The sequence below is a fragment of the Oculina patagonica genome, chromosome 5, assembly GCF_052425735.1.
Source record: "Oculina patagonica isolate OP01 chromosome 5, crgOcupat, whole genome shotgun sequence".
NCBI lineage: Eukaryota > Metazoa > Cnidaria > Anthozoa > Scleractinia > Oculinidae > Oculina > Oculina patagonica.
The window spans coordinates 27,837,148-27,857,257 of record NC_135762.1 but is presented as its reverse complement, the minus strand read 5'-3'; the positions used below and the strand labels follow the sequence as shown (position 1 = coordinate 27,857,257).

The 20,110-nt window shown below is 39.7% G+C and overlaps 3 protein-coding genes across 5 annotated transcripts in view; 2 read left to right on the top strand and 1 right to left on the bottom strand.

Moving 5' to 3' along the window:
* LOC144654269 (uncharacterized) overlaps positions 1-20,110 on the top strand; it is an 82,199-nt gene that overhangs the window by 2,972 nt on the left and 59,117 nt on the right. For all 3 annotated transcript variants that reach the window (XR_013570889.1, XM_078514353.1, XM_078514352.1), the window contains exons 2-13: positions 1,167-1,292; positions 2,102-2,214; positions 5,106-5,204; positions 6,208-6,324; positions 7,064-7,216; positions 8,079-8,207; positions 10,870-10,992; positions 11,676-11,798; positions 12,599-12,751; positions 13,060-13,182; positions 13,400-13,573; positions 16,725-16,913. Coding sequence is in view for 2 of the 3 variants with exons in the window: in XM_078514353.1 (XP_078370479.1) it covers positions 1,167-1,292; positions 2,102-2,214; positions 5,106-5,204; positions 6,208-6,324; positions 7,064-7,216; positions 8,079-8,207; positions 10,870-10,992; positions 11,676-11,798; positions 12,599-12,751; positions 13,060-13,182; positions 13,400-13,573; positions 16,725-16,913 (1,622 nt within the window). In the remaining variant the exon portion in view is untranslated. The remainder of the gene's footprint in view (positions 1-1,166; positions 1,293-2,101; positions 2,215-5,105; positions 5,205-6,207; positions 6,325-7,063; positions 7,217-8,078; positions 8,208-10,869; positions 10,993-11,675; positions 11,799-12,598; positions 12,752-13,059; positions 13,183-13,399; positions 13,574-16,724; positions 16,914-20,110) is intronic.
* LOC144654378 (uncharacterized) lies at positions 8,234-9,419 on the bottom strand. Its single transcript, XM_078514512.1, has one exon. The coding sequence runs from the start codon at positions 9,417-9,419 to the stop codon at positions 8,406-8,408; it is 1,014 nt and encodes a 337-aa protein (XP_078370638.1). The 3' UTR covers positions 8,234-8,405.
* Positions 9,434-10,698, top strand: LOC144654368 (uncharacterized). The gene has a single exon (XM_078514503.1). It carries the CDS (start codon positions 9,434-9,436, stop codon positions 10,550-10,552), a length of 1,119 nt encoding a protein of 372 aa, XP_078370629.1. The 3' UTR covers positions 10,553-10,698.

The following is a 20,110-nucleotide window of genomic DNA, read 5'->3' as shown; positions in this document are numbered from 1 at the left end:
TTTTTCCGACCCAGGCTGAATATTCTTATTTTTCTGCCGATTTTAGGCTGAAATATTCTTGTGAATACTCTTAGATTTAAATAGATGATCAACTCTCTTGGAAATATCATATTGACCAAATTTCAACGAAAAAATCGAAAATGACAGAAATTATGGCAAAAGCTAGACATGTTTCATCTATCCAAACACGAAAGATAACTAATAACACTATGGTGTAACCATATTTAACATATTGTAGCATTATATGGACAAGCACTTACCCAACCAGGCTGAAACCGATATTCACTATACAGAAAAAAATAGTACGGATAATGACCTTTTCAAAATTTCAGGATGAATCCAGGGCTATATTCAAATCTTTTAAAATTTTTAATATATATGAGTTAAATATGTATAGCACTCTTTATGTATTCATGTAATTATTTTTAAGCTAATAATAAGGGGATCTTCCTAGAAAAGCTCAATAGAGCTTGCTGAGATCTCCTGCCATAACTGCTCCCACCTTCGCACCGAATGAATTTCGCAGTCAAGTGACTTTTGGCACCGGCGTTCGAGATCCTGTGAAGAGAAATTATAAACACATGAACGATTCCAACCAATACCAGAGGCAGGCAGCTTATTTCTCCTGTTGAACAAGTGCTGGCATGTATATGGTCGAGGTGAACACGCACGATCTATATCGGTATACAGACGCCATATTGAAAACACGACTTAAACCGCGCGAAAGTCCTAAAAGGGCCTGGAAACGGAAGATTCGTTCAAATGATAAGAAAATTGCCGACGGTTCGTACCCACAGAAATGAAAGGAGTGGGACTACCTCAAAACGTAGTCTACAATTTCCGAACGGATTTTCTGAAGTATCACTGTTTCAATTGAATTCCAACCGAAATGTCCATGAATTTTGCACCCCTTGTTGCATCTTTTGTCTTTTGCGGAATTGCTTCACTGAGCACGGAGCGTCTTAACAAATTTCCAGAAAACCGAATAATACAAACCATTTAAAAGCCATCCTCCTACTTATAAAGTTTTAACTGACAGTGTGGCCAATCAAATTGTGTGTTGATATAGTAATTCAATTGTAATAATTAAAGTAAATAAAGTGTGTGCTAGGCCAGTTTGCATGCGAAAGAATCATCTAAAAACACCTTAAGGTTCTTTTTTTCAGGCGGAACGTTTGTACCAGGCGAACTACACAGATCGAGTCGTATTACACAGTTACAGCAACAAGGTCATACACATACACAACTACTAGCTGTGGTTGGTTTGGTTGGTTCAGGTGTGACTCATCCAGGTAAAGTAATATCAACCTTGGAGCATTAATTTTATTTCATGGTTCGTAATGCATCTGTTGGTAAAGTAGTTCGAGTCATAAATGTAATTTATGTGATAATATTACGGCAAGAAACCCAAAATTGTGACCACTTTCAATCAGTAAGCATTCTCCCCCTGTAATCACCATCCAATTTGAAGACTAGAAGAGCTTCCAGTTTCAAAGGAATTTGAATTAATTTTTGTAGACAAATCCAAATGTGCAGTGATTTTGGGTGGTTTTCTCACGTTTTTGAAATCCAAGATGGCGGATCCAAGATGGCGGCTGTTTAGACATAATGATGTGTGACGTCATCATCCCACGGGACGTATACCAAATGACAGATTTTTGGACATACTATATATCCTCTAAGTTTCATAGTGATTGCTCAAGTATTCTGGTAGTTACGGAGGGGGGAGCGGAATCCGCAACCCCCTCCCCCCCCCCCCCCCCAGTCTGAAAAGATCCAAAAAAGCCCAGTACGAATAGGGTTAAAAAAATATAAAAATTAATTTATACAAGAAATTGTAATGACTACCATCCTTTACCAAACCGCCCTACGAATTATAGCAGCTTGGCTGTGCCCCTTATTCAACCATTCGCTCATAAAATCTCGAGCTTCTAATCTAATAAAATAGAGGGGGAGGGAAGTGCCAAGGTCATAATCTGCAAGACTTTTTAAGCCATGGGAAATATAAAATGGATGAATGGATGAAATATATGCTTCGTTCTTCCATAATTTAGTTATTCTTTACTAACGAATTGTCTTTTTCCGACATATTGCTTTGAAGACCCAAAACAGTGTACCGCAGGGTCCAAAGAACAAGAAGTGACAGTGTAAAGGTCATTTACTGCTGCAGTGGATGGAGAAAAAGTTATTCCAGTTCAAGAGAATGTAGAGAAGGTAAATAAGTATGTATCCATTAGACTTACCGCTTGCTGCAATTCTACCACCAAAATAGTAGTCCAAAAAAAGCATATGCATTGCCAATGCGTGTATTGCCAATGAGCATTCGTCCTTGACTTAAAACATTTCACAGAAACCATCGCGTGATTAACTCCATTAAGATGATTGCGAGAATATCGATGTCACACTTATTACTGAATACAACTTTTAAGTCCAGATAGAGATACAGAAATCACCGTCGTGGTTTCATAGAGGAAGTGACGGCTAAAAAATGTGGCAAAAGAAATCTTTGGAGAAGGTTGACTCTTTCATTTTATGACACATTGGCCCATTGCCCCATCATAAACCCAATGACTCGCTCACTGAGTTTTTGATAACCGTACTTATTTGATTAATTTCCCAATCTCAAACAAGCGCCCACCCTGAACTTAAAAAAAGTTTAATAAAGCACCAAGCCTCGAATAAACGCCTGCACTCCCCTAAAGAGGAGTTCGCTAATTGACTCTCCATGAGATTGAAATAGACTAAGTACTACCAAGAGACTTGCCCCCGAAGACAGAGTTTTCATGAAATTTTACAGAAGCTTCCAATGATCAGGTAAAATTCTGCTTTGGCACACCTTCAAGTTTTGTTATCGTTTATTGTTTTGTGGCAATATACTATGACTTACTACTTCCTAAAAATGCATGGTGTAAATTTAATCAGCTCCCAGCCTCGAATAAGCGCCTGCTCCCAAGGTCAAAAAAAAATTAATAAGCACCCACGGCGCTTAATCGAATAAAAACGATATTTAAATCATTGTGTAGGGCAAGAATTAGTTGATAGCCTAAATTATGCTTTTGAATGTGGAGAATTAACTATTTCTCAAAGAAGAGGGATAATCATTCTTATTCCAAAGAAAAATAAAGATAAAACGCTCCTCGACAACTGGAGACCAATCTCGCTATTGGACACTGATTATAAAATCGCTACCAGAGCAATAGCTTCGAGAATATCTAAAATATTGCCAAGCATTATTCACAGTGATCAAACAGGTTTAGTAAAAAAGCGATTTATTGGACAAAATATTCGCCTGATTTCAGATGTTATTGAGCGTTGTCAATACACGCAGACTCCAGGGCATTGCGCTAATTTTAGATTTCAAGAAAGCTTTCGACGGCATTAAATGGTCTTTGTTATTCAGAACATTAAAAACTTTTGGCTTTGCAGATATGCTAGTTAATTGGATCAAAACATTTTACACTAACCCACAAAGCTGTGTTATTAACAATGGCTTTGCAACACCTTTTTTTCTTTGGAGCGTGGAGTTAGACAGGGGTGCCCCCTTTCTGGAATTCTTTTTGTTGTTGGGGTGGAGCTTCTAGCAGGCGCTATTAGAAGCGACAAATCGATAAAGGGCTTATCGCTTAACTCAAAAGTATTTAAATTATCCCAGTATGCTGATGATACTACTTGCCTTGTTGGAGATACTACATCAGCCAGCAACCTGTTCAAAAAGCTGGATTTGTTTAAACTGTGCTCAGCTCGAACTAAATAGGTCCAAAACGGAGGCATTATGGTTAGGTTCAAACAAGAACAGAACCGACACACCCTTTGGTATTCGCTGGCCTAAGGATTATGTTAATGCTCTTGGTATCTGTTTTACAACAAACCAGAACATTTCTGATAGCAAAAACTTAGAAAAAAGATTGAGTTCCTTAGAAAAATGCCTAAACGTTTGGTCTTCCAGAGACTTGACTCTGTATGGGAAAATCAACATAGTAAAATCCTTAGCACTCTCTAAATTAACCTTTGTCTCAGCTGTTCTTCCCATTTCCGGAGATTTTGTAAAAAGAGTTTATAAGCAAATTGTGGATTTTATCTGGAGCAACAAGAACCCAAAGATTAAAAAGACAACGATGATAGGCGAAAGAAAAGAAGGAGGTTTAGGTATGCCTGATTTTGATATAATCAACAAATCGCTTAAAGCAGCTTGGGTCAAAAGACTATTCGCTCCCGAGTGCGCTAAGTGGAAATCACTGCCACTTGATTATCTGAGAGACATTGGCGGAAAACTTATTTTTGATTGCAATTTTTAACTAAAAACTCTTCCGCAGCTTTCTTGTTTACCATTATTTTACAAAGATGTACTCGATGCATGGCAGAGGGTTGTGGCTCATATGCCCTTAAGCAAAAACGATGTTGTATTTTTTAGGCCGTGTTATGAAGCCGGAGTTAAATAAATATAAGATTTGATGTCTGAGAACGGAAATTTATTGACGTTTAACGAGTTCCAGTGTATATTCGGTATAAAAGCACACTTCTTGCAATATTTAGGGCTTTTAAATGCTATCCCCTCGAGCTGGAAAAAGTTGCTCAAGGGTACCTACGGGGAAACTGAAAATAACGACTGCGAAGATAAGATTACTGACATACAAAGTATTTCAAGCAAGACACTAAGACAAATACAAACAAAAAACGTTTTTGAGAAACCCATCTCACGGGTAAGGCAGTTTTTTTTTTTTGTTTGCTTGTGGCCAGACAGTACATCTATTTTGCCGCGAAAAATGAAGACCCTTTCTGTTTCACTGCCTTTCTTAAGTTTTTGAAAAACAAGCTCGGGATAGACAAACAGAAGATTCGAGACCTAGTTACTTTATAGTTTACTTTACATGTTTACTTTATTTCTGTGAGTTGTCTTTTTTTTTATTTTGTTTTATTTTATTGTTTGTAAAAAACTGTCTATTGTAAAAAAAATTGTCTATTATTAAATAAATTAAAAAAAAATATTTAAATTATTGACTTGTTGACTCGTCTTCTCATCGAGTCCCTACTCACTGGCTTAAATACTTGTTTACGTATTAATCAATTAATTTATTTACTTACTGAATTACTTATTTCTTTAAAAGCAATCTGTTCCTATGGATGTGACTCCAGTCGTGGATCCTGTGTCGCACCCAACACTTGCCGGTGTTCAACTGGATGGACTGGTAATGCTTGTATGACAGGTACGTCGAACCTCAATGCACGCTTCCTGGTGGAAGTAAAATTGTGTACCCTACATAGCCTGCGTGGCCGGCGTTCAAAGGGGAGTTTTCGCGCTCACTCCTCGCACCTCGCACTTCACGCTCGAACTCCCTTTCTCCTTCCCCTTTGAACGCCGGCCATGCAGGCTATACCCTACATTGCGTTTCATAGCCATAGCGTACTTTCAATACAATGTGTTTGTTTTGGTCTTCTTGTATCTTTTTTGCTTGTTGGTTGGTTTTTATGTTGGTTGGTTGGTTTCTGCATCGTTTTCTCTTCGTTTGTTTGTCCCTTTTTTCGTTAGTGGGTTTTTTTTTTCTGTTCATCTGTTTGCTTTTGTACTTGTTAAATTTGTTCGTCCATTTGCTTTCTGGGTCCTGAGAGGTGTTAAGGTTTGTCCATTATAACTGTTAAAATTACCAGTTTTAACATAACCAAGCATAGGGGTAGCGGAATCATCTGGTGATAATAAAGAAATTTGTCTTTCAACTTATATCCCCTAAATACCTCGATTTGATTAACCATGTACACAGTATTGTTAAAAAAATTGAGTCGAATTTGATTTTTTAAGTGTTTAGAGGTATTTGTCTCTTAAACAAAATAATATTTTGGGGCAGGATCGGGGGATCCCCACAATACTTATTTTAAATCATTTAAATTCTATAAACTTTGGTGGCTGCCAATGCAGTTCTTGCATTCAATGATACTTTTACAGACATTTTGTACTTTTAATCGTTTTAATGTTGTATTTTTACGCGGATTTTTAAGATTTTAATAATATAATAATATTGTATTTTTAATATTTAGTTTTAAATCCTGTTTTTCATATGAATTCATTTATTTTTATTACCTAAATTGTCAAACACTTTTATCATGAGCCTCTGGCTCGGGATACTGGGTAACCACTCCCCGTGTACTTGACACTCACCTGGTAGTTTGAAATGAATACTAAGGCCAAAAAGTTCGTTCTGTTTCCATCTACAGACATCAATGAATGTGCTTTAAACACTGATGGATGTCAACAAATCTGCATTAATACACCTGGTTCATATCAATGCAGCTGCCACCTAGGATACACCAAAAACGGGTATAGTTGTCAAGGTATATTCTAAATATCGTTCAACTAAGGATAAATAGTTTGTCATGTTTTTATTTGAAAAATGACTCGAGAAAATGAGTCACAGTTCATTAACCCTATCCAGACCGTGGGACGGGCGGAAAGTGCCCGCGCTGACTTTGAACGCTTATTAACATTATTAAAGATTCAACCAAATGCTGCCAAAGTTTGCGAGTTTATTTAACATTTATCTAGATAATAATTTAGTAGGATAGGCTGTTGTGTCAGAAACTTGACAGCACCATGGCAACGGAAAATTTACAGGCATGTTTTTCCAAATCTGTAATTTTCGTGTTTCTAATAATGAAAGATAACTTTGAATCGCACAGTTTTATTGATTTTGAGTACTCTGCTGTAATGTTAGTCGGTTTTCTGACGGCGTTTTTGACATCATGATGTAATTGTCACGTGTCGTGACGTCATCATCCAACGTGACCTACACCATGTAGATCTTTGGATATACTATTGATCCTCCAAGTTTCGTTGTGATTGCTAAAATATTCTGGAAGTTATGGTGGGGGGGGGGGTGGGGGGGGGGGGGGGCGGAATCCCCATCGGGTTATGAATTAGAAGCTTTTACGATTATCTCTTTTGTTGTTCGTTATGCAATAATCATAACCTTCGTGCATGAAAAACAATGAAAAACCAAAATACCAATTCCTATTTAAGAAATATTAATAGCATTTTAATTACACTTCTCTGTGTTGTAATTCCTTCATCCAGACATAAATGAGTGTCAGACGTTAGTTCCCAGTCCATGCAGTTGTGCTGTACCTGGAGAACCTTGTGGCGCAAATTGTACCAATACTGTACCAGGCTATGTTTGCACATGCGCAAAAGGATTCCAGGTCCGAAGCGGTGGAAGAATTTGCCATGGTAATTATTTTCCTGTTTTGATATCGTAGTTATAACTGAGGTAAAGTTTTGCCTTAAGGAGAGATGTAACAACAAAACACGACAAAGGCGATTATCACCAACCAAGATTAAATGACGATTATGGGTTTTTTATGTCCCTTGTAAAAAGTGTTTGTTTTAAGCTCGCGGGGGATACCTACAGCATGGATAAATTCATGAAGCCAAATTTTGCTTGACCTGCATCTTTTAATAAGGCTGTCTTTCAAAAACACCCACTCAAATTCCCGTCAAATAATAATTTTGGCTAAAACTCTGGTAACTGAAAGCTACCAAGGCTAGAAATAAAACAGATCTGGTTTGATTCAAAATGATTTTCTGGTCTTAAATATTTTGCCCCTTCGGGCCCGCTGCAACATGTGGAAAAGTAGAAAAATAGACATTTTTCGAGCATTTTTCTAGTTTTCGAAGAAAGGAGCAACTTTTCCCTCGATTTATCTAGAAATGCGAAATCAAGGATATAATGGCCACTACTGATTGGTATCGAACGAAGGTTGAAAAATGACCTTGATTCAGAAACGAATATTTTAACTTCGGGACCTAGCTGATAACTCTACGCTACACAGCCGAAAAGTGTAGTCCTTTATCGGCTAAAATATGCAAAATCGCATGTAAGTTTTCAGTATATCAAAGCTATGACCATTTGTATCCATCTGCAGGTATCAGCACATGTGCGAGTAATAACAACATTTCCGCTTATATCGTCGTTATTACTCGTACAGGTGCTGCTTCAAACGGTCATAACTTTTGAAACACTGAAATATATACCGCTGCCAATTGTTGACTGACTGTTTTATGTAGGTGACTGACGTTCTTTGTCGTTTAGATATCAATGAGTGTTTAACAGCAAACGGAGGATGCCCACAGAGATGCCAGAATCTTCCTGGAAAATTTTCATGCGGATGTTTTCGTGGATATCTACCGACCAGCCAGAATAATGGTACTCATTGTAAAGGTAAAGTTATGTTATCATTTATATTTATCCTTTCGAATAAGACTAAATTTTGATAAACATTTGACAATAAAAATAAGCGACAGTAAGACACAACGTTTCGATGTCATCCTGACATCATTTTCAAGTGACAAATAAAATAACGGTTCAACAGTGTTATATATGCGGTTAGAGGTGTGATGTTTCATTAACATATTTGTTTTAAACAAATAGTTTCGCGCGGATAGAATCCGATTGCGTGTTCAGGCTAGGTTTATTCTTTCTAATAAACAACATTTCGTAAATCAAGCAGTCCAGTTTTCCGCTGCATTTCTTTAGGACGGAAAAATTACTGGTAAGGTCGCCGATGTTATTAAGGCCGTGATCGTTCTTTAAATGCTTCCCGATTGCGGAGAACCTATGTTCATCAATACGTTGGTGTAGGTGCCGGCTGGTATAGCCGACATAATCTGCATCGCACAGATCACATTGGTAATTGTACACAACGCATTGTTGATTTATTAAAGGTGGTTTTGGTTCACGCATCTTGAGATCTTCACCGATTTTGCGACTCTTGAATACTGGTTGAAGAGCGTGATCGATTTTCTTGCTCAGGTCAGATAGTTGTTTTTTGACTCCGTCGGCCGACGTTTGATCTTTAAAAGGTAATACCACTCGGTGAATGATATCCTTGTTGTTAGGTACTTCAGCTGGCACGAGAGGATCTTTGGTCATCACTGAGGTGACAAAGTGAGAAATGGTTGAGTTAATTAGGCTTGCAGGGTACTTGAGGTTCGTAAACATCAGCTTCAGGCGGTCACATTCAGTCACGAAAGACTCCCATGTAGATGACAGATGAAAAGCACGGTTTACCATGGTTTTTATGAGCGACTTCTTGTACCTTTTGTCGACATGGCTTTGGTGATGGAGCAGCAGGCCGGTATTTGTTGGCTTCCGGTAAACACTGGTTTCCAGTTGGTGACCTTTCTTAAGTATTTCCATACCAACAAATGGTAACTTGTTGTCAGAAGCTAGCTCCATTGTGAATTGTATGGATGGGTGACAGTTGTTAAGTGTTGTTAAAAAGGCTTCTGCTGCTGGCACATCTTTCATCGTGGCAAGCGTGTCGTCGACATATCGCCTGTAAAACTCTGGGAGCTTGTTGTCATGTTCTAATTTCTCTTCGATGGAGCAGAGAAATGCATTCGCCATAAGGGGTCCCAAAGGTGAGCCCATACGAAACCCACAAGATGAACATCACTCAGCCTGATCTGATTCAACTTCTTGAAGTAGCAACTAAGAACCAATTGTTCCAGTTCGATGGCAAGCTTTACGAACAGACTGACGGAGTGGCAATGGGCTCACCTTTGGGACCCCTTATGGCGAATGCATTTCTCTGCTCCATCGAAGAGAAATTAGAACATGACAACAAGCTCCCAGAGTTTTACAGGCGATATGTCGACGACACGCTTGCCACGATGAAAGATGTGCCAGCAGCAGAAGCCTTTTTAACAACACTTAACAACTGTCACCCATCCATACAATTCACAATGGAGCTAGCTTCTGACAACAAGTTACCATTTGTTGGTATGGAAATACTTAAGAAAGGTCACCAACTGGAAACCAGTGTTTACCGGAAGCCAACAAATACCGGCCTGCTGCTCCATCACCAAAGCCATGTCGACAAAAGGTACAAGAAGTCGCTCATAAAAACCATGGTAAACCGTGCTTTTCATCTGTCATCTACATGGGAGTCTTTCGTGACTGAATGTGACCGCCTGAAGCTGATGTTTACGAACCTCAAGTACCCTGCAAGCCTAATTAACTCAACCATTTCTCACTTTGTCACCTCAGTGATGACCAAAGATCCTCTCGTGCCAGCTGAAGTACCTAACAACAAGGATATCATTCACCGAGTGGTATTACCTTTTAAAGATCAAACGTCGGCCGACGGAGTCAAAAAACAACTATCTGACCTGAGCAAGAAAATCGATCACGCTCTTCAACCAGTATTCAAGAGTCGCAAAATCGGTGAAGATCTCAAGATGCGTGAACCAAAACCACCTTTAATAAATCAACAATGCGTTGTGTACAATTACCAATGTGATCTGTGCGATGCAGATTATGTCGGCTATACCAGCCGGCACCTACACCAACGTATTGATGAACATAGGTTCTCCGCAATCGGGAAGCATTTAAAGAACGATCACGGCCTTAATAACATCGGCGACCTTACCAGTAATTTTTCCGTCCTAAAGAAATGCAGCGGAAAACTGGACTGCTTGATTTACGAAATGTTGTTTATTAGAAAGAATAAACCTAGCCTGAACACGCAATCGGATTCTATCCGCGCGAAACTATTTGTTTAAAACAAATATGTTAATGAAACATCACACCTCTAACCGCATATATAACACTGTTGAACCGTTATTTTATTTGTCACTTGAAAATGATGTCAGGATGACATCGAAACGTTGTGTCTTACTGTCGCTTATTTTTATTGTCAAATATTTATCCTTTAAAGTTCAAAAACTAGTGTTATATGGGACTTGATAATAAAAAATTCGACTAAATGAGGTTTCGCCTAAATGGAAACAGTTGCAATAATACATTTTTTCCTAAGGTTAAAATTAGCGACTTGCCTACTTGCCTTAAAGATTTTTGTTGTATTTTTCATACATTTTAGACATAGACGAATGCCAGTCAAGTAACGGTTTTTGCACTCACGCGTGCGTCAATACTGAGGGTTCCTATCGCTGCGAGTGTCGCGTGGGATTCATCTTGGATTCAAATGGAAGGTCTTGCTCAGGTAAGTAAAAATAAATAAAATTGACTTTGTTTAACGAGAGTCATTTGTGCTTTAAAGTCTTGCGACTAAAAAACCTGTTCCCTTTGGATTCCCGATCGAATTAAAAGAAGTGTTGGCGGGTGGACGGGTTAGCTGAGGATTTAAGTATGCAAGAAAATTTCTTGCTTGTATAGTCCATGCGTAGAAGCACACAGTACAAAGACAAGTGAACCGCTGAGGTTTTGAGACCTTTACTTGACCGGTGAAGTGTTTTAAGGATCATGTTGTTCACTGCGTGCAAAGTTGGAGGACCTGGATTGTCTGTTTTTAAATTGGCTTACGAAATTCGTCAAAAACTCGGTGCAAATAAGAACGGTGGTTGCAACGAGAAAATCCGGAAGGTTTTTAAATTGCACGGTAAACGTACCTAAACTTAACAGTGATTCTAAGCAGAAGCTTTTCTATTCAGTCGGTGTTTGTGTCATTAATATTTAAACTAGGATAAACGTACATCACACGAGTGTGTCATCAAACTATCGGGGTTTCAAAACAAACGCACCTGACCAAATTGGCGTGTCCTGATTGGCTTGTAAATGCATGAATTATTAATGCATTTGAGAAGTATATTTCACGTGTTAAGTGCTAGACCATGGAGTATTAAAGAAAACTAAAAAAGCAAAAACATAATCATTGTTACCTTCCAGATCACGATGAATGTTTGACAGGACATCATGGTTGCCAGCATGTGTGTAACAACTTCCTCGGAGGCTTCTTTTGCTCGTGCCGTAGTGGATATGCAGTGAACAAAGACAACAGGACCTGTTCCGGTTAGTTTCACATTGTGGTGTGATAAGTGACGACCCAAAAATAGCCTCTGAGGTTTAGGAAAATATAACAGATGGTTTAGATATAAATATGTTGCCCCAATAATTCGATGTCTGTCTGGTTGTTTGCCCGCCTGCCTGTCTGTCTGTCTGTTTGTCTGCCTGTCTGCCTGTCTGTCTGTTGGCATGTCTGTCTGTCTGTCTGTCTGTATGTGTTTTTGTTGGTCTACTTGCTAGTCTGCTTGCCTTTGGGAAATTGTAAGAGGAACAATGCAAATAAAAATACATATTAAAGTGCCTATGAAGTAAAAATTAATTGATGCCTATTTGAAAGGCTTTTAAAAATAAAGAAGAATGGCGTTTTCCGTTTTGAAATATCTTCTTGTACCTTTTGTAAACTACATCAATGGTGCCAAGTTTAAAGAACACCGCTGTAATATTTTTATTTTTACTGTTTTACGTTTTACGTTTTATTTTTTTAGTGCTTTATCTTCTAGTGGAACGATTAATGACATCATCACTTTCCTTATTTGCACACAACGCCATTGTTCTTTATTGTAAATGGCCTTTAAATAAGTGACAATTATTTTTACTTCATAATCACTTTAAAGTAAAAAAAGACGGTCATATTTTATTGGTTAGCAGTTTCCACAAGTAGACTCAACAGCTATTAAAGAAAAATTTCAGTCCGAACTCCAAAGTATATAACAATGGCATGCATTTTAAATTCATATTTACTCAACGCCGTAAGAATCCTATGAATGGCGTTCAAGTAACTATATTTTTCCATTTTTTCTTCTCAGACGTAAATGAATGCAGTCCCGTGTATGTAGCGAGTCTCAACAAAACAATAATACCTGCAGGATGCGATCAGCTTTGTCATAACACGCCAGGGAACTATACCTGCAGCTGCAACCAAGGATTTCAGCTGTTATATGATGGAAAACGGTGCCGAGGTATAGATTTTTGTGATTTCTTGAAGCTTGAAACCAAAACTTAAAACACTTATAAATATCTTCCGATCAGTTGCCTACCGAACTGACCTAACTGACGGACTGACTGACTGACTGACGGACGGACGGACGGACGGACGGACGGACGGACGGACCGTCTGACGGACGGACGGACTGAATAACTGGCTCAGCGAATGACAGACCGACCGATCGACTGCCCGACTGTATTACGGATCGTAACTGACTTGGAAGTGACTGACTATTTTACTGCTTTCTGTCATTAATACTCAAATTTATTTTTTGTTACGCAGATGTAGATGAGTGCAAAACAGGGACCCATTCTTGTGAACACAAGTGCCACAACACTCCCGGTTCCTATGCTTGCTCATGTTTCCATGGCTACAAACTTAAATCTGATGTGAGGACTTGTGAAGGTAAAAGCTTGCTTTTGTGTATTATTTCGGAATAAATCTACCTTGAAGAATGTTTCCTGTGATTTTTCAAACAGCGAGTAAACCAAAGTCAATGTCTAACGGGTACTGACAAAGTTTAGGGCAAAGTAAACGACAAAATTGCTTTCGTCGGGGCAATTTGCAATTGACCAGTACCGCTGAATATCGACTTACACTCTTCGTTTTTGTCTAATGTCAGGTCTTCCTTGTGAGACGATCACGGCTTCACCTCATGGACGCATGAACTGTAGCGGCTTGGTAACTAATGAGACCTGTTGGTTTTCGTGTGAGCAAGGATACGACATAAAAGGCTCTAACAAGCGAACGTGCCTTAACACTTCAAAATGGGATGGTCAGCAAGCTTCATGCATTGGTAAAACTTTTCATTTTATTTGGTTTGCACGTTCGTCTGGGAATCTAGAATAAGGGTTAGATGACATTTAAAAAAAAATAAGAAGCACACGAAGTGACGTCTATCCAATAGAAGGCGCCATTTTTCACTGAGTTTACTGTTTTACGTTTTTAAAAGGTGGCAATACAAAGGTATCTTCGCCAGTAGTTTTCATAGACACATAAGGCCCTGATGATCCGCAAGCGTAAACTTTAATACAAGCGATATCTTCACGCAATAAGAACAAGATAAGACAAAGATGGCGGTCACCTAGGAACTGAAAGCCCGGCCTTAAATACAACAATAAACACCGCTGAACCGACTATGGCGCAGTGCCGCAGAGCTACAACCAACCTACTGACGTGGTTTCTTCTTTTGTTCTTAAAACAAATAAGCATGCAAATAAAGAAACTCGAAGTAACAAATCGTTATGAAATACACACACAGATTCTGTACGAGAATACTAGTGACTGGAAAACAGTCTCTAAGTTATGAGCCAGACAAGAAAACAAATCACAACATTTTTTTAAGACATTAAACGTTTTGTTCTGAGAACGAACAAAAATATATAATGATACCCTCTTGTTCTTCTCCTCCTACTCTTTTTCCTCCTCCTTCTCCTCCGTCTTCTCCTTCTTCTTCTCCTCTGTAGAATGAGCGTGTAAATGCGTGCGTATGGAATGTGAGTTTCATTATGTAATTTACTTAATATATGCTTGTAACGGACGTTTTAAGTCAGTTCGAATAAATTGTACTTGTTGGTTGGAGTTCTGCTCTCGGAATCGTCATGGTGTCAGGAGTAAAAATCCGCATCGCCCGGTTCCTCTGATACATTAACAGTTACAAGCTTCGCTCGTCGAATGGCAGATGGACTCCGAAAAACTGAGCCGCTGGACTTCGAGGAAAATGCCTCGTTAAATTGGAAGAACTTCAAGCAAGAGGTGGAAATATTTATCGCTGCCGCACACGGAGAAAAGGATGACAAAACTAAAGCGTACACTTTCTTACATTTAGCAGTAAGGAAAGCCATTGAAAAGAAAAATTATCTTGTTTACGCTCCGCTGTGCTGAACGAAGATGGAAGCGTTCGAATCGCATCAGAATCTCGCGAAAGTATCGAAGTGCTGGAATTCGAAAGAAAATTTGCCGAAATCTGCGACCCTCGTGAAAACGTCATCGTGGAACGACATAAATTTAATACAAGAGTACAGAAAGTAGGTGAACCATTTCAGTCTTTTGTGGCCGAGCTAAGAATCCTAGCAAACACATGCGAGTATGGCAATTTGAAGGAAGAGCTTATTCGCGAAAAAATAGTATATGGTGTCGCCTCTCCGCTCATCAGAATGCAGCTTTTGAAAGAAAGAGAGCTCACACTCGACCGCACTATCGACATTGGTGTTGCAAACGAAGTATCCGACAGAAACAGCAGCGAACCCTAGAGCAATGTCAGCGATTCAAAGGAAGAAGTTCATAGCGTTGGCAAAAGAGGATAATTTCCGAAGAAAGATTTGAAACCTGACGTCCAAAATTGCAAGAATTGTGGCGGCAACCATGCACCTAAGCAGAAATCCTGTCCAGTGTTTGGCAAGAAGTGCCTTTATTGTGGAAAGCTCAATCATTTTGAAAAAGTTTGTCGTTTAAAACGCGCTGGCGGGCATCCAAGTACGAGTCGAGGTTTCAATGGTCACCGGTTCAATCGAGATTCAAATGTTCAACGGCCCAATCGCAGGCTTCCTGTTGACGAATTTCTCCCGAGCTTCCTATCGCACAAGATAATGATTGATTTGTTATCGATGTCATTACTTCAATCCCATGTTACAAGCGTGAAATCTATTGCACGATGGAAATATGGCAAACAAGTTGAAATCAAAATTGACACTGGCGCTAAATGCAATGTCATCACACTTGATTTGTTCGGATCAGCCGCAATGAGAAGATTGATCACACGAAAGCGGCGCAATTAGTTGCCTACGGCGGAGACACATTGGCTACACTGGGAACTGTGACGTTCCAGCTTCACACGAAGTCGATATCCTGTTGCCTGGAATTTCACGTCACTGACAAACCCGCAGTAACGCCATTTCTTGGTCTTTCGGATTCTCTAAGTTTGAATCTCATTCAGTTGCACAGCAAGGTCCTCGAAGTTGAAGCTGCTGATGCCTTCCGTACAACAATACTTGAAGACTACAAAGATTTATTTGAAGGCGATCTGGGCAATCTAGCTGTCGTTTACAAGATGAGGCTTGACCCCAATGCAGCTCCTGTTGTCAGACCAACTCTCAGAATACCCCTTGCAATAGAAGAGAGTGTGAAAAAAGAGCTTGACAAGATGGTTAAGATTGGAGCAATTGTACCTGTGTCCGAACCGACTGAAGAAGAAGAAAGACGGTAGTATCCGCATCTGCATCGATCCGAGAAATCTCAACAAAGCCCTTAGAAGACTCCAAGAACGGTTGAAGATGTTGCATCGCGCATGCCCAATGCCACAGTGTTCTCCACACTTGACGCGAGAAGTGGTTTCTTGCAAATCAAACGTGACTACCGATTTCTTCGCATGCCGTTGGGCCTCAAATCTGCAGTCCCAAAGCACTCTTCGGCGAATGCACCTGTCAGACCCCAGGTCTCAGCACGTGGCTCAGAACGTTATGTTACTAGTTCGGGGAGGATTTCAAGACCAAATCCAAAGTTTCAGGACTATGTAACTTGACTTAAGACATTTACCGTCTATGAGCTTGCTCAGCCACTAGAATTGTTACTGACATTGTTTTGACTGCTTTACTTTCTGAATTTTTGTGCTTGTTATTTCGCTTTCACTAGCTTTGTTATAATATACTTATTTTTGCAAAGAGGGATGTATAATAAGCGTATAAATGCGTGCGTGTGGAATGTGTGTGGAATGTGAGTGTCATTATGTAATTGACTTTATATATGCTTGTAACGGTTGTTTTAAGTCAGTTCGAATAAATTGTACTTGTTGGTTGGAGTTCTGCTCTCGAAATCGTCATCCTCCTCCTTCACCTCCCCCTTATCCTCCTTCTCCTCTTACTCCTTCTTCTTCTCCTTCTCCTTCTTTTTTTTCTTCTTCTTCGTCTTCTTCTTCGCTTCCTGATTATTGCGTTTATTTCTTAACACAGTGAAAAGTTGTGGCAGACTTTATCCAACAGAAAATGGAATAGTTTGGCTTCCCTGTTACACCACCTTAGGATCAACCTGTACACTTGACTGCAAAGACGGATATGTTACACATGGTGGCAACCTTGCCACTTGCCGGCTGATTAATTCAACTGATGTTGCATGGGACATCGGAAATTTTACATGTGAAGGTAAGTGTTTTAATGTCCAATCAGCCTTATCGCAAACGTTTTGCACTTTACCACCACAACCATTAAAAAAAAAGCAAGAGCACAGGCTGTTATTCCAAGAACATACCGACGTGCGTAGATAGAAACGTTTTCTCCACTTATACAACATTCTGCACATGAAAACGATAACAAGTGTCATGATCGATTTTCCATATTTTAGTCACCTATTGACTGACTGAATGAATGAACGAACGAACGAACGAACGAACGAACGAATGAAGGAAGGAAGGAAGGAAGGAAGCAAGGAAGGAAGCAAGGAAGGAAGCAAGGAAGGAAGCAAGGAAGGCAGGAAGGAAGGAAGGAAGGAAGGAAGGAAGGAAGGAAGGAAGGAAGGAAGGAAGGAAGGAAGGAAGGAAGGAAGGAAGGAAGGAAGGAAGGAAGGAAGGAAGGAAAAAAGGAAGGAAGGAAGGAATGAGTGAATAAATGAACGAACGAACGATTGAATGAATAAATGAAAGCAAATTTATATGTAATATAAATGCCAATTTACATGTAATATAAATTAAAGTTAATGTGACAACCATGAAAGGAGTTCAGAGAAGTCATAAGATCACTCTATTCAATTACGCAGATCTGTCACGCAATATGCTGCAAGACTATCACTCTTGCGTTACATTCATAGGTCAAACTCACTTCTGAGTGTGATGCGCTATTCGGGCTGGCCAATCACATCGCCCCTTTTCTATTATGTCAATCAAGGCCATGCGGTTTTATCTAGACTTGAGTAGTTTTACTTCAAATTCTCTGAGCTCCCTAAAAGAGTTTTCACAATAATAATTATTGCTGTGATATCTTTCGATTGTTTTTCGCTTCAACATCGCTCCATCAGTACTTTATGAGTTATCCTGGTATCTGCCCACGAAGTACGTTCCGGTTTTACACATTTTATTCTGTCATTCGAAGATAAATGTGCGGACGATCTGTCGAAGGCATCGCACTACTACTGAACAGGTATTCGGTCCAGCAACTCAGGAACTTGATATGCACACACAGAACAGATTACCTCTACCGGAATATGGCCACTCTACCGACTCGGCTTCAAGGTCCTGTAGTCTCCAAACCGCGGCTAAACCCGACACTACAGCATTATTTGTATGGTGGAGACAACATGCCTTCGTTTGCCCGAGATTATGTAAGCTTAATGTGAATGAACGACTTATAAAGAACAAGACGATTTCTTCAACTAGAATATACTATTCTCTTGTCAAGCCGGAGAACAGTCAACAAGGGTCAAGGCCGTCGCGAATGTCTTTCAAGCCTCGTCCAGCGCGCCGCCTTCTCTCCCGCCGAAAGTGGTCAGTAAAAAATTGGACAAGCAATCCGGATTTCCCTAGGGTGCATCTTGGCCAAGTGGAGCTTGCTAAAAGCTAAGTATAAATATTTATAAGCTGATTCTATTTTGCGTTACATTAGACCGGCGTTAAATGAGATTTCAATATGAAAACAAACGAAACTTAGAGCAATTTGCAGGCTGCCGTTTCCACCAGCCGTCGAAAAGCCTAAAGGGCTGGAAATTACAAGATACCGGTGGAATTCGCTATTGTTATCTTCTGTAATGTTCGAAGTCATGTCTTAATACCTGAGTAGACGAGACCCTTTATAATTTGGCTGCTCAAAGTTGAGGAAGAGCGACATAAACTTAACTTTGCTGGAGGCCAGGGTGGTGAATTCTCGTCCCTTGTCACTAAAGTAAAAATAGGACAAATAACAACTCAAAGCAACGAAAGTTTTCAGCTTATAGAATACTTTATGAAGATTCTAAAAATGTAAACAGTTTTTACATTTAATGCAAGAAATTTGAGGTATTTAAAGGTGCCATTGTCACTGCCATTTTAACAAAAAATAGGTTATAACTCAAGGGGAAATTGAACAATAATATCATTGTAGCAAGAATTTGATCCAAGACATACAGGGGCGTACCTGCCTTTACTACCACTAAAATTGCCTAGGAACGGCCCTGACATAAAATACAATAACAGGACTTTCTACGGGAGTATGTCACAGGAAATACAAAAGTGAGGATTCTAGGATCAAAACATAAAATTTTGCTTTGTAGTGAATACATTACTTTGTTCATGCAGAAGCATTGAACCATTTCAAGGCTGCCAAGTTTAGTGGCACAAGGATAAATCCAACAGGAGCTACTCTATCTACAATGAATGCATGTCTGTGTAGCAAGTGTCTTAATTGTTCAAATACGCCTTATTTTTCGCACCTTCTACCCTGATTGATTCTTGTGCGAGTTCTGCCTTCCTGCCATGTTTCTTAGGTCAGCAATGTATAATTCCAGTGGTGAATAACAAACTTGTGCTCTGTATAAGGTCTTTTATTCCCGTTTTTCCCAGCACTTATTGAATTTGTGCTGTATCATTCAAAGGGAAACCATGAATAGGGCATTTTAGTATTAACAGTCTTGAATTTATATATCTACTCCTTTACGTGTATGAAATGGCTAGGTCACACCTTACGGATGCATTCCTGTACCATCAAAAGGCAAGCTTTGACCTGAAATCCTCAAGGGAGTCAAAAGAGAGGTCGACTATTAAACACCTGGAGACGCTCGCTAAAAGCAGAGATCGAGTCCATGGGCAAGAGTTGGTACCAGCTAGAGAAGGATGCACAGGACAGGATGCTATGACGAGAGACTGTTGATAGTCTATACTCCTGAAAAGGAGTCGAGTGAAGGGCTACTACTACTTATTTACATGTTAACTTAAACCTATTTTATATTTTCGTGCTATTCGTCTATGGGGAATACACTTCGTGTATTTGTGGGGATGAAGTGCTCTGTACCATTCGCCCTTTTGCCCCATAGCCTCACAGGGTCAGCTTTCCCCTTATAGTGGGGCCCCGCAGTGTTGCTGTTGTTGGTTGTTGTGATTGTTCCCAAGGGTCCTAGAGATTAGGACCCCAGTTTCTTGGGAACCAGGGCATGTGGTTGTGGTTGTTCCCAAGGGTCCTAGAGATTAGGACCCCAGTTTCTTGGGAACGTTCCCAAGGGTCCTAGAGATTAGGACCCCAGTTTCTTGGGAACCAGGGCATGTGGTTGTGTTTGTTCCCAAGGGTCCTAGAGATTAGGACCCCAGTTTCTTGGGAACTAGGGCTTCCTGAAAGGAAGGAGAGGATTCCAGTCTCTCGTTACCAACCAACTAACCTGT

What these genes read in the sequence shown, in the direction of transcription:
- LOC144654378 (XM_078514512.1), bottom strand. Translation starts at nt 9,419, where the DNA reads ATGGGCTCACCTTTGGGACCCCTTATGGCGAATGCATTTCTCTGCTCC.
- LOC144654368 (XM_078514503.1), top strand. Translation starts at nt 9,434, where the DNA reads ATGAACATCACTCAGCCTGATCTGATTCAACTTCTTGAAGTAGCAACT.